At 39.9% G+C, this 14,910-nt stretch overlaps 1 protein-coding gene across 2 annotated transcripts in view; it reads left to right on the forward strand.

Moving 5' to 3' along the window:
• Positions 1–247: 247 nt before the first annotated feature.
• Positions 248–14,910, forward strand: part of PPA2 (inorganic pyrophosphatase 2) — a 104,233-nt gene continuing 89,570 nt past the window's right edge. Inside the window, exon 1 of one of the 2 annotated variants that reach the window (XM_017516830.2) lies at positions 248–456. In XM_017516830.2, the coding sequence (XP_017372319.1) occupies positions 279–456 (178 nt within the window). In that variant the 5' untranslated portion in view covers positions 248–278. The remainder of the gene's footprint in view (positions 457–14,910) is intronic. The other variant, XM_017516831.2, reaches the window with a different exon arrangement.

Raw genomic sequence — 14,910 nt, forward strand, 5'->3', positions numbered from 1 at the left:
GTAAATCTTGACGGGATAAATGAAGTCATGAATAAATGTATGAATTAACGAGTGACAGTGAGCGCCTCAGGAGTGGTGGGCCCTTCTCTGAGCCGCAGCCTCGCTGAAGGTACCAGTGCGCACAACTGGCTGGTGGCCCAGATTCCACTGGTTAAGGACCGGGATTGCAGCCCAAGCTCGCCGGTAGGAGGGACGACTCCAGACGGTAGGGGGCGCCGGCGCGGACGGGCAGGGCCCTCAAGTACCTCCCCGCGCAGAACCGGACCGCCATCTACGCCATGAGCGCGCTGCTGCAGCTGGTGCTGCGCACGGGCCGCGGGTGGCGCGGGGGTGCCCCCGCCTCCGCCTGCCTGCAGTTGGCGACTAGCGCAGGGACCCGGCCGCGCCGTGCTATGGCCCAGTACCACACCGAGGAGCGCGGACGGCCCTGCTCGCATAATTACCGCCTCTTCTTCAGTAAGTAGCTCGTACAGCTTCGCCGCGCAGCGCGCGGGAGAAACCTGGGTAAGGGGATGGAGTGGGGGCACTTGCAGCGCCTGCGCGGTCTCCCCTCGCTCTGTTTTTGGGGTCCTCCGCGGTCACCCCGCGCTCCAGGCCCGCGGGATCGTGCGCCGAGTCAGGAGAACTGCCAGAGAGGAGGCGGCGGATCAAGACCTCAAAGCGGAACGCAGGGGCGCAGGGCAGCCGGCGGCCGGGGGAGGGAGACAGCACCCTGCCAGCCGCCCACCCCGAGAGGTGGGCAGAGTGCGAGCGTTCACCCCGCCGCGGCTGGAGGCTGTTAGCTGGGCCCGGCGGCGGTTCTCAGTTCCCACAACTTAGTGGGGAACGGAAGGCAGAGCTCGCCCACCCGCCGGCCTTTCTGCTGGCGTAATAAAGCCGTGAAAAAGCTCCTCCTTCCGGGAGCTTCCTGCTGTCGGAGAAGCAAGCGGAACTTTGCAGTGCCTAATCCAGCGGGTCTTCTTTTTTGGAGGGATCTGATAAAGGTTCTTTCCCAGAAGCATGACTTGATACGCACAGGTTTACACCCTGAGTGTGATCCACGATCAAAAGCCTTGCTGGCTCCGGGGCAGCCCCTTCTCTGCAAGTTGGACAAGCCCAGAGTGCTAAGCGACTTGTGGGGGTCCCTGAGCTGCCCAGTTCAGGGAAAAGACCCAGGTCTTCGTGACGCATCGTTCGGTGTACTCCAGTGTTTCACTATGTACGTTAACTGTACCTGGAAATAGCGATCTGGGTCGCTTGCCTTCACGCCCCACTGACTGCAGAGCCACGGAGTGGTAGTATCTAAGTGGGCCTTGCATTATCGCTTCCCGGAAAGCACTGGCTCTGGAGGCTTTCACTTCTAAGCTGGCCCTTGAGTTCTTCATCTGACCCTGAACGAGTTTAAGTTTCTAAGCCTTGTTTTTTCTCATCTGTAAAATAGGGCTGCAAGAATTACATGACATTGTATATGTAAAGTAATTAGTCACAGGGCCTAAAATAGAAATTACTATTAGTTATACCTCTACGCATTATAGACATTTGTACTGTATGAAAGATTTGGTTATCCTACAAGAGGTTAGGGTCGAGGATTATTTTCTGGGAGAGAAGACGAACTTGCCTAAAGTCTTCTGATTATAATACAACTAGTACTAGAATTTTTATCTTCTTCAAAATTGGTTTGTTTTCACCCTATGCCACATATTTTCTTCTACCTTCGTTTGGTTAAGACTGATCAGGTGAACAGGAAGTCTCAAATTTCTGAATGGATTGTGTTCCAAAAGGTTATGTGATGATTAATGGGAATAGTCATAGAAACAGTGTTACAAAATGGCAGTTCGCTTTTGTTGTTGTTGAGACAAAGTTGCTCTTGTTGCCCAGGCTGGAGTGCAAAGGCGCTATCTCGCCTTACTGCAACCCCCGCCTCCGGGGTTCAAGCGATTCGCGGTCTCAGGCTTTCGAGTAGCTGGGATTACAATCACATGCCACCACGCCTGGCTAATTTTTATATTTTTAGTAGAGACGAGATTTCATCGTATTGGTCAGGCAGGTCTTGAACTCCTGACCTCAGGTGATCCGCCTGCCTCGGCCTCCCAAAGTGCTGGGATTACAGGCCACCGCGCCCAGCCGGCAGTTCGCTTTTTAAGTAGATTTTTAAAAAGCCTGTCTACTGCAAGTGTTCTAGATTTGCAAGAAGTACAGTGATTAATAGATACTCAAATAGTCAATAAATATTAACGAAGTGTGCTAGAGACTGTATAGAGGAGATTTAGTTTTGGGAACTGCCCTCAGGAGATTCACACTATTACTATAATTAACACACTGGTTGAGGAAGAACAACCTTCAGAAGCCTGGAGCACACCAAGTACTTTAACCAGCACTGGATTTGGAATGGGGAGTCCAAGTCATAATCATGGCTCTGCCATTAACTTGCTGTGTGCTGTTGGGTGGGTGATTACTTCATTTCTTTCTCCTGGAGCCAGTTTCTTCAGCTGTAAAATGAAGCATTTGACCGTGAAGTGTTGATCCTCAAGGTCCTTCTCAGCACTGGTATTCCTTGAAGGCATTGGTTGAATAACGGAGATTCCAATAATCTCTATAAGGACAGGATCTCTAATGGGGGCATTTTGAGGATTATTAACTTGCTGTGTCCTGTTGAGTGGGTGATTACTTTATTTCTTTCTCCTGGAGCCAGTTTCTTCCGCTGTAAAATGAAGCATTTGACCTTGAAGTGATGATCCTCGAGGTCCTTCTCAGCACTGGTATTCCCTGAAGGCATTGGATGAATAATGGAGATTCCAATAATCTCTAATAGGACAGGATCTCCAATGGGGGCATTTTGGGGATTATTTTGGCCTCTCATTGTTTGTTGGTTTGTTTCTTTAGCTTCGAATGTACTTAGGACTCATTTTTTCTGTAACTAGAGTGCCACATATAAAATACTTTTTGCATTCAGTTGGATAAAACGAGCAGAAAAGAAGAATGCCGGTTTTACTAAGATAAATGGGCAAAAATTGGAAGAAGGGGGAGTGTGGTTTTGGAGGGTCCAGATGGTAAGATCCTGATTGGAAGGTGTGTTGGTTAAACAATTTCTGAACTAACCGCCAGATGGCATCACTGGCCAGGACTGTTTACTGTTTGCTAGAAGGGGTAGGACACAGTAAAAGGAAGCCACCCTCGGGCGAATGAGGTAAGGGGAAAGCAATGGACAAATTGTCCTAATTTATAAAGATGGTCACAGATTGGATATTCTTTACTCAGTGTGCCTGTATGCAGCATTAGGGTGGACTAATGTCTCACTTCAAAGAAAAATAAGAGTGTAGTACTACTTGGCCTAAAATTGTTATTCAGTGTTACTAAAGTGGAATCATTTCCCACGTTTCCAAATATAGTCCAAGTTTCTGAAATACTAGTGCATTGGGAGGCAGAGCATTTTCGAGCTTCATGTCTGTAAATGGTTTCTCTTTACTGTCATTCAGGAAAATCAGAATAAATGATTGAGGTAATACTTAAAAAAAAAAAAGTGATGTTAAACTTTGTAGAAACAGTGAGACAGCATGATTAGGGGAAAGAGCATCCTGGTGGGAATCATCAGGTCTCCTTGGTGCCAGCCCTGGTCCTGTTAGTATGTTGCTGTTACTTCATCTCCCTGCACCTCAGTTTTTCAAACCATGGAATGAGGAGATTGAACTGTCTGATCATTTTCCAAACTGCTTAGTTGAACACAAACATCCCATGGGAAATTATTAGGTTTTCTTTAAAACAGAAGGTTTCATGGTTTAATAAATGAGAACACTTCCCATTTTATTGCCTTTTTAAAGAATAATGTGCATATTTAAGTTCTGGAAGATTCTGATATAACTTGTCCAAAACTTGAACCACAAGAGTACTTATTTCTCAGAACATTTGTTAACATCTTAGTGACACCAGGGTTATGATTTCTGCAACTTCCAGAAGCAACTGTGCTGTAACAGTTCTAGATTAATAGTCAAACCACTGAAGTTGTAGTCCTGATTTTACCATCTTGGACAAGTCACTCAACTGAATTAACCAGCAGATGGTGTCCCTTACCTCAGACGACATCCGGTAACTCAGATCTCTATAAACAAAATGGGGATAGCAGTAGTTGCCCTGGCAGTTAAATGAGACTATGTGTGTAATTATCAGTGTCTCACACATGATAGGTATTTAATAAATGTTATTTATTTTTCCTTTTTGACTTTAAGACATTAGACTAAAATCCTTATTGTTACATTCTGTAAAGGGAGAAAACAAGGGGATGTGGATAAATTATTTTGAAAGTGTTCCTATTAATGTATAGGTTTCAGAGAGTTTTTGTTGTTTATTCATTTTATTTTTCGTTTATTTGTTTAGGGATGGGGTCTCGACGCTTTTGCCCAAGTTGGAGCACAGTGTGCTATCACAATTCACTGCATCTTTGACCTCCCCAGCTGAAGCGATCCTCTTACCTCCACTTACCCGTAGCTGGGATACAGGCATGCACCACAGTGCCTGTCTCCTTAGGTCTTGAAAGTTTTAATGGGTACTTGGAATCTTTTGAATTAACTGTGAAATCATAATAAAGTTAGACTCATATCAAGCCAAAGACCTAATATTGCATGCCAGTATTCCTTTGATATCTTGGGTGTTTTTGTTTGTTTTGTTTTGCTAATAATTTGAAATCTCTTAGATTCCAAACTTTTCTCAAAGGATAGGGAAAAGCTATGTTTTCCATAATTTGGAATTTTCTTATTATGGGATAGACAACAGGTTTACTTACAGAAATAGTGCTGAGGATAATTCAAGTTGCTTTTATTTAGTCTGGAAACGAACCATGCAGTTTTTAAAAATAAATTTGCTTTGTCACTTATAGTAAGCATGTGCTTGTGCTGAAATTACTGTAGGTTTTCTTTAAGTGTGTCATTTGGGTAAGTAGGTGGAGTCTGCCTCTATCTTTGGACTTCAAAGAGAACTTCCCATGAATAATCCACAAAATATGTTTGAGTCTTAAGTATAAGTTTCTGTAACTTTTTAAAGTTGGCCTATATCATAGAACTCCAACTGATATAATAGAACACAATGGGTACTGTGTGAATATAGAAAAAGTATTTTATTTGATTTTTCAGTTCCTAAAACCTTAAACATTTTCTGTATGAGTACTGTGAAATATGAATCGTGTGATCTATGTGGAACAGAGGAAGCATTTTTATTGAAGTTTTTAAGCTTTTTTACATTTTTTAATTTTTTTATCAGAAAGTAAAACAAAGCTAGCTTTAGCTATTGCCGAAGTTTTTAGTAAGAATCTCTATAAATGGTTTTGTAATAGCGTGTAATCATATGTTGGTATATAGTATACATTTAGCTGTCTGGTATATGTACATAAAATTAGGTATAGTTTTCACATTCCATTCAGTTTTCTCACTTGCTCTGGTGTAAGTAATAAACTTTCATCCTGATACAACTTGCTCTTGTGAGAGAAAGAATCACATAGTTAACTTAGAAAATGCTATAATAAAATCTAATTTCAGACCAGTTGAAGGGAAAATTTTGACCACTGTTTAGCAATATCCTGTAGATTGATGGGTCTCATAGAGGTTAGCAATTAATGCCTAAGACACAATCTGATTTTTGACAACAGTGAAATACCAAGGCAGAAATGACATAGTGACTGCAATCATTTATCTTTTTTCCCCCATAATAAATATCCTATTAAAGTGTTAGTAAATCAGGGGAAGAAAGGGTAATCCTAAAACAATAGCTAAGGAACCACCACAGCTTGAGATTTTGAAATATTTATAAAAGATTTAAAAACTGATAGAGGTATGGTTATTAATAAAGCAGTGTGAAAGAAGTCCCAGCTGAAGTTTGTGTGTTCAGGGGATATAGTTTAGGAAGAAGCCGAGCTGCTGCAGAACCTCAGAGAGGTTGTGGGTGTGTTGATATCAGATGGAATAGAAATTTCAGAAAACTTTGTCAATCCCTGCCCTACAGATGCAGCACCGAGAAGCAGGCTGAGGATTCAGCCCTGAGCATTTCAAAGGTTACAGTTGGGAAATACGACAAAGGTTCAACAAGGGAGAATGTGAAGGAGATGCATCAAAACTAAGACAAAGTGCATTCCCAGAGAAATTCCTCTGGGAAAGACAAAAAAAAAAAAGTGTTTCAAAGAAAGTGATCAACTGTAAAAAGTACTGTTAATAGGTCATATGAAGACTTCAAACTGACCATTAAGGTTGCAGCATGGAGGTGACAGGTAGCCCTGACAAGCAGTTGGGTAGAGTAGTAGTGATGAAAGCTTAACTTAGGTGATCCTTGGCTATTTTGGTTTATATCAAACAGACTAGAAGAAAATGACTGGGAACTCTGTGTTACACAGAGATGAATGGGTAGGAGGCTGGCGGTTATGCTGGGGTCTCCAAATGCCACCATGCAGAGTGCTGCTGGGGCACCAACACCACCAGGGGTCCTACTTCCCTCTCATCTAATAATTCAATTTGTATAGAAGGAACTAGCACACCCCTCATGCATTAGACCTGCATGGGAAACGTTTGTGTGCTATTTGTAATAAAACTGAAATTAATCCCCCTGTTAAGTTCTACATCCATCTACTACTATACCCAACTGCTTGTCAGGGCTACCTGTCACCTCCATGCTGCAACCTTAATGGTCAGTTTGAAGTCCTCATATGACCTATTAACAGTACTTTTTACAGTTGATCACTTTCTTTGAAACACTTTTTTTTTTTTTTTGTCTTTCCCCGACGCTCTTCCGATCTAATGCACTTTGTCTTAGTTTTGATGCATCTCCTTCACATTCTCCCTTGTTGAACCTTTGTCATATTTCCCAACAGTAACCTTTGAAATGCTCAGGGCTGAATCCTCAGCCTGCTTCTCGGTGCTGCCTCTGTAGGGCAGGGATTAGCAAAGTTTTCTGTAAAGGGCCAGATAAATTCTGGCCCTTTGGTTTTGCAAACCATTCAGTCGCTGTCACAAATACTCAGCTCTGTCACTGTAACATACAGCCATGGACAGTAAAAGCATGGATGTGGTTATGTTCCAATAAAACTGTACTTACAAAACTAAAACCAGGCCATGTGACAGATTTGGCCCATAAGCCAGAGTTTGCAGACCATTGCTGTTGCTCTAGGTGATCCCATCAGGTCCTATAGTATTAGACACTATTTACAATTCCCAGATTTATAACATTAGCTCCAGTATCTTCTTGAACTCAAAATTGAAACCTCCAGCTTTCTACTCTGTGTTTGTACTTAAATGTTAAGTTGCAACTCAAAATTAACAGTATAAAATAGAACGCATGATTCCCCCCCCCCCCAAACTCGTTTCTTTCTCTGTCTTTTGTCACTAACTCATAACCTGGGAATCATTCATGTCACTTTTACTCTTAGCCCCACAGCTAACTCATTAGCATATTTTTTTGAAATGTACCAAAAGACAGTTCCTTCTTTCCACTTCCACCCTTGTCACTTTGTCTGTCACCATCATCTTTCCCTTGATCAGTCATAGTAACCTCCTGATTCTTCACTCTGCTTCTGCCCTTATCCCCTTGTAGTCTACTTTCCATATAGCCATCACCTTGATCCTTTCAAAATGTAAGTCAGATCATGTCCAAGCTCGGCTTTCCATTTCATTCAAATTTTTTGAAATATGTACCATAATATTTAAGGTCTTACCGGATCTGATACTGAGCTTCTCTCTGACTTCACTGCTTGCTACTCTTCCTTTTGATTATTGTGCTCCTGCCATCCCTGCATAAGCAGGATAGAAGAGGGCTCCCCTGCCCTAGACAGGCAGCGATCAGGTGATAGTCAGGCAGTTGTTAACTGTTTCTCTAAAATAATAATTAGTTGCGGCCTGCGCCAGGGAAAGGGAGTCTCCAGATAAACAGAACGTGGTCAGCATCTTCACCTGAGATCTCAGGAACTGGGTGAGTGGGCTCAAGCATTTGCACTAAGAGGCAAAATGGCAGAGTTTGGATAGGAGCTCCTAGGGGCATTCTACTGGTAAGGGAAGAACACCTCAAGTGAACATGGGTACAACTCCAGTAAACATGTTGCACATCCCCCTCCCCAGTGCTAGAAGGCCACTGCCTGTTCAGACAGCCTGCCCCAAGGGAAGAATCGGGGAGATGGGATGCAAGATCCTGGAAGTATGCCAACATATAAAACCCCAAGTCGAAAGGTCAAATCGTTCCTTTGTCTTTCAAGTTGGCCTCTTTGCTCTCTTCCAAGTGTACTTTCCTTCCTTTTGTTCCTGCTGTAAAGCATTGTATTTTAATAAACTCATTTTATCTCCAAAACTTGCCTCGACCTTTCCTGCCTTATGCCCCTCAGTTGAATTCTTTTTCTGAGGAGGCAAGAACTGAGATTGTTGCAAAGCCATAGGGATTTGCCACTGGTAACATTTTCATTCTTTGTTCTTCACTTACCCTAAGTTGTTTTCCTTTATAGTGCTTATGATACATGATAGAATAAACACATAATCATTGCTTCTACACCCCAATTAGAATGTAATTTCCATAAGAGCTGGGAATTGGAATTTGTATCTAGTACCTAGAACCATGCTTAGTATAGTGTATATGTTCAGTAAATATTTAACGAATGAATTTAAGGAAAATTTACAAATGAAATGGGAAAAGCAAGAAACTTGAATTTTGGAAGGCGAAATGGGTGTTCTCTGAGATTTTTAAAGTTATTACATCTGTTATAATGGAAAGGACGAGTGGGCTGGTAAGAAATGACAGTCAAAGACCCAGACCTTTAACAAATAACTTGTTAAAACAAGTAACTCAGTAGAAGGTGTAGTGGGTTGAATGATGTTCTGTTTTAAGCCACGAAGTTTGTGGTAGTTTGTTACAGCAGTGCTAGGAAATGAATATAGATGAATTAGAATGTAAGGTAAAGAAATCTACCAGAAAGTAGAACAAAATGTCAGAGATAGAATAAGGAGGCAAGAAGAAGTGACATAGAGATTGAATCTGGAAATTCTAACATTTGACTCATATGGGTTTCAGAAGGAAAGAAAAATGGAGAAGAAATTGTAAAAGGGATAATAGAAAAAAAATCTAAGAATTGAAGGACCCAAGTGTTCTGACTCCTCCGTCATATTATTATTCAGCTGTTGAGAGGATACTACATGTCTTGCTGGGGGTGGGGTTTGGGGGGGTGGTCAGGTAACGGGCCTGCAACACTGAATGCCCCAAGACTGGAATAATGCCTTTGAAATTCTGAGAGAAAAGAATTTTTCTCCTAGAATTCTCTACTCAGCCAACTGTCAATCTGGGGTGAGGACTGAGTAAAGACATTTTAGACATTTAACAACTTGAGAAATTGGCCTCACATGCAATCTTTCTTACAGAGCACTAATTAGGGATATGCTCCTGCAAGACAAGTAAGTAAACCAAAAAATATGAGCGCACGGGATTCAGAAGATGATAGATCTAAGCTGGAGAGCAAAGAAGCAGTCTTAGGATACCCAGAAAGCATCCAGTTCGTATTGCAGCCTGAGGATAGAGGGCTCCTGAGGGACCTGTTTGAGTAAAGAGAGGATTCCATAGTTTTGATGATATCCATAAGGCATTGGAATAATTTATAGATGTGATTATGACAGTGTAAGATAATTAAAAGCACAAAGAAAAATACAAGTTGAACAAAAAAGGAAATTTAATTATAGCATCCTCCTCACCAAAAATAAACACGTAGACAGTGCTTCTCATACACCTGCGTGTAAGAATTATTTGGGGTTTTTGCTAAAAATACAGATATCCATTTCTCCCTCCTTGAGATTTTGATTCACTAGATATAGGATGGTGGTTCAAGGATCTACATATTACTGAGAATTCCAGGTTCTTCTTTTCTAAGAGAAATTTTGGATCTATATAATAGGAAAAGCATAGAAAATTCAGTATGATTACAGAATATTCTGTCAGCTTTGATAGGAAAAAATAAAAGTGCAGAAGATAAAAATTAGAATGAGAAAAAAGAGGTAAAAAGGCAGGTTATTGATGTCAAGAAATACAAAAATTTTTATTAGTTCTTTTTCACACTGCTGATAAAGACATACCTCAGACTGGGCAATTTACAAAAGGAATAGGTTTATTGGACTTAAGAGTTCCACATGTCTGGGGAGGCCTCACAGTCATGGCAGAAGGTGAAAGGCACATCTCTTCTGGTGGCAGACAAGAGAATACAGCTTGTGCAGGGAAACTCCCCCTTATATAATCATCAGATCTCGTGAGACTTATTCACTATCACGAGAACAGCACAGGAAAGACTTGCCCCCATGATTCAGTTACCTCCCACTGGGTCCCTCCCACAACACGTGGGGATTCAAGATGAGATTTGGGTGGGGACATAGCCAAACCATACCAGTATACCTGGTGGAATAAAGAATTAAGGTATAAAGTATTAACATTAGCCAGTTAAGAACTTACAGGGAGGCTTGGGCTAAGGCGGACCCTAGAGAAACCTTGAAAACTGAGTTCTTGGTCATGACTGGAATGGGGAGGTCAAGCATGCCTGCTTACACCCTTTCACTCACTAAGTGCCATTAAGTTTTCTTGCCTAAGTGCTAAATAAAAACCAGCTCTTTCAAAAGACACCGCAGATGATACCAACTAAAAGCCTGACTTCTGCCCCTCCCTTTTGTGGTTTCCACAAAACAACTGACCAGCATTCCCTCCTGATAAGGGTGGTTCTGGCAAATCTATGGAGAATGTGCAGTGAGAGTTTTCGTGTTTTCTGCTTCACCTTTTGACATGAATGTGCAGTGAGGGTTTTCATGTTTTCTGCTTCACCTTTTGACATCAGAGAGCTGAAAACTCCACCCTCAGATCATGCTAACACCACCGTTTTTTGAACATGGTCCCATGGAGAAGCATGAAGTTCAAGCATGCTTGTAGGTTGCAGCCCTTTATGAAAAATAAAGCTCTGCTTCAAATTTATGAACCTCATCATTCTTCAGTTGCCACTTTTGTCAAATTTAGTAACTAGAAGTCAGGCTTTTAGCCTTTCTAGTCATTGCTCCTGTGCAAATTTATAGATATATTGCCCATTAAAGCATTATTGTTATCTGAGATCTAAGGCCATATTTGTTCTCTAGAAATAGTTATATTTTTACTCTTTTTCTTCATTATTACATTTTTATTAATACTATTTCATGAAATAGCTTCTAGTAGGTATGGTTATATAAATCAGTAAATACGGGCCATTTACTCATTTGTAATCTTTTTACCTTCCATATGACAATTACAAAACTACGTGTGTGTGTGTGTGTGTGTGTGTGATCTGACATCTTAATAAGTTTACTGGGCTTGTCCACAGTTAACAAGAGCATTGGATCTTTAGGGAAATTTAACACCAAACCAGTGTCCTAGACTTATTAACTCTCAGTGACAAAGGCAGCCTAGCTTTTCTGTCAAGTTTCTTTTCCCCCATGATAACAAACTTCTCTTGTTTGTGTTACTTCCTGGATTCTTAGAGCTGAAATTATTGTTAATTTCCATCACAATGACAGGTCCCAAATGAACAATCGAAGTAATCTGTTAAAGGGATTGTATTTTTTTCTTTTCAGAATTCTACCTTTTTTACTCTGGTGACTTGAAGAGAGGACAATCACAGATTGATGATTGTTCTTGGAACAAGGGCTTCCATTTATACATAACAGTTGTCCCTCTATTTGCAGGGGATTGGTTCTAGAACATCCATGGATACCAAAATTTGCAGATGTTCCAGTTCCTGATATAGAAATGATGTCGTATTTACATATGACCTATGCACTCCTGTTTGTTTTTTTTTCTTCCCTGATGGATGAAGGAGGGCGGAAAGAAGCCAAAAGAAGCCCTCCTCTCTACTTTAAATCCTCTTTGGATTACTTACAATATCTGATACCTTGTAATGCTATGTAAATAGTTGTTATATTGTATTATTTGTATTATGTTTATTGTATTATTTAAAGAAAAATTCAGAATATTTTTTATCTGTGATTGTTTGAATCTGCAGATGCAGAAGGCTGTGTATGTCTTTCTTAACATCCTTCTAGTTGTCTTTCAGCTCCATATTTATTTTTAAAATTACATACAGTAAATTTTACTTTTTTTGTGGACACTTCTGAGTTTTCACAGAAGCATAGATTTGTGTAAAGAGCATCACAGTCAAAGTACAGAGCAGGTCTGTCCCTCCAGAAAAAAATTTTTGTGGCCTCCTTTAGAGTCAGCCTACTTTTTACCCTCAGACCCTGGCAACCAACCACTGATCTGCTCTTTATCTTATAGTTTTGCCTTTTCCAGAATGTCATGTAAGTGGAATTGAGTTGAGCTTCTTTCACTTGATATAATGTATTTAGATGCATCCATTTTATTGTGTGTATCAATAGTGCATTCGTTTTTGTGGAGTAATTAATAAACCATTAATTAAAAGATATTATATGAGTGTAACATAGTTTTTGTCCATTTACTAGTTGTGCATTGGGTTGTTTACAGTTTTTGGTGATTTTGAATAAAGTGGCTACAGAGAGCAGTTTCAACAGTAAGCCGAGGTATGGTTGAGGTATGCAGTTTTATGGGGCTTTTACCATGTCACATTATAAACACTTAGAGATTTTTGGGTGAACATGTTTTTATTTCTCAGTTGAATACTTAAGTGGGATTTCTGGGTTACAGGCTAATTATATCTTTACACGAAACTACCAAACTGTTTTCCAAAGCAAGTGCACCATTTTTCAGTCCCCATCACCATATTTTATTTTAATCAAAAATATGTAAATATGGCCCACTTTGGTATCTATTATGTTTAAAAAAAAAACATGTAAAAATTGGTAATTTTGTTTTTTTTGTGTTCTTGTGTTGATCGTAGATAACTTTGAAAATCAGGCAGAAAAGTCTGATGTAATATATCAAAGAGAACTTTTTTTTTTTAAGGTGCATCCTTTTAACTGATGAAAAGAGATTTATAGGTTATAGCCAGAATTGTATGTGCTTCGCCATTTGTGTGCTCTTTCTCATTTTTTTTTTTCTTTCTCATTTTTATCCCTGCCTTGTGCACACATTCTTCAGGAATTACCTTGTTGCTAAGGTGGGGAAATAAAAATTATGTTAACAGTTTAAAGGGAAAAATAAAGTGACCAACTTTGGTATCTATTACGTTTAGAAAAGTAATAGAAATATTTATCTAACACATACTTGCTCAGCAAATATATATTGGATGCTTATTAAGTGCCAGGTACTTTTCTACATGTTGGAGATCCAGTAGAAAGCACAAACAAAAATGAACAACTACCAAAACTGCAGCACTTAATTCTAGTGATAAGTGCTAAGGTAAAGCATACAGCATGGTAGGGGGAAATAAAATATTGGTGGGAATTAACAACTTCATTGTTAAAGTTATCTGCCTCTATTTTTATTGGACAAATGCCAAGGCTTATTTTGTTGTTGTTGTTGTTTAATAAACTTTTCATTTTGAAATAATTTTAGGTTGACTTAAGCTGCAAAGTTAGTGCAAGATTCCAGCATACCCCTCACCCAGTTTTTCCCTAATAGTATCATCTTAACATCATTTACCATTGCCACTGTAAATTTAGTTTACATTGCCATTGTAAACTAAGAGACTGACATTGGCACATGCCCTTAACTAAACTTTTAGCTAAACTAGATTGTATTTGGATTTCACTAGTTTTTCCACTAATGTCATTTTTCTGTTCCAGGATCTGGTTCAGCATACCAGACTGCATTTAGTCATCATGTTTCCTTAGTGTCTTCCAATCTGTTACAGTTTCTCAATCTTGGATTTGTTTCTTCTCTCTCATTTATTTATTTTATCATTTGTTTGTATTCGTGTGGATTCATGTATATTTATTTTATATTTTGTTGCTCAAATTGTTCCAGCTTTGGTCTTTGGAAGCTTTTTCAGATTGGTTCACATTTCCCTTTACCATACCGCCAATCTTTTGATTTTTGAGCACTTGGTTGCCTTCTGACCCAACAAGATGTTCCTAGCTCTTGTGTATTCTTTGCTCCTGCATTAAAATCAGGCCTTTTTCAAGGAGGCCTAGTTCCTATTATTGGAGAATGGCATTTCAAAACCAAAATATGGGCCAGGTGCGGTGGCTCACACCTGTAATCCCAACACTTTGGGAGGCCCAAGGTGGGTGGATTGCTTGAGCTCAAGACTTTGAGACAAGCCTGGATAACGTAGCAAGACCCTGTCTGTACAAAATATTTAAAACCTAGCTGGATGTGGTGGTGCATGCCTGTAGTCCCAGCTACTCAGGAGGCTTGAGGTGGGAGACTAGCTTGAGACCAGGAGAGTCAGGCTGCAGTGAGCCATCGTCATGCCACTGCACTCCAGACCTTGCCTCAAAAAAAAAGGAAAGAAAAAAACCAAGATGTCCTTGCCTGTGTGCTCATTGCTATTGGGATGTAGCCAGTCTTTGTTTTATTTTATTAAAAAGTTCTTGAAATCTGAATTTGAAAATTATGCCAAAGAGGTAGCAGGCCGGAAGTAGAACACCCTGATTTAGGAAATTACAAAGTGAAAAATTTTTAGGGCTCTATTAATATTAAGCTTAGCTTTTAGAAACAGATGTATTCCAGTAAAAGTACATTGTATTTATTTAAAAGGGATTGCGTTTATATAAATAATACATACTTTTGAAAGTATTTAAAATACTCATTAAGATAGGATAGTTTCTGTTATTGAAGTTTGTTTTTGTTCTAAGCTTACTTTAGTGTTAGCATCCTTACCACATTGAATGGAAACAATGTTTCTTTTCTTTTAATTGAATAGGACCTTTGGATGTTTTTTCCTATGGATAGTAGATGGAAATTGGGAATACTATTATTAGGTTTTCCCAAGGGAAATTGAAATCAGTTTTAATATAATTCACTTAATGAGTCTGTTTTTCTTTTCTTTTTTTTTTTAAA

This window comes from Cebus imitator, unplaced genomic scaffold (genome assembly GCF_001604975.1).
Source record: "Cebus imitator isolate Cc_AM_T3 unplaced genomic scaffold, Cebus_imitator-1.0 Scaffold606, whole genome shotgun sequence".
NCBI classification, from domain to species: domain Eukaryota; kingdom Metazoa; phylum Chordata; class Mammalia; order Primates; family Cebidae; genus Cebus; species Cebus imitator.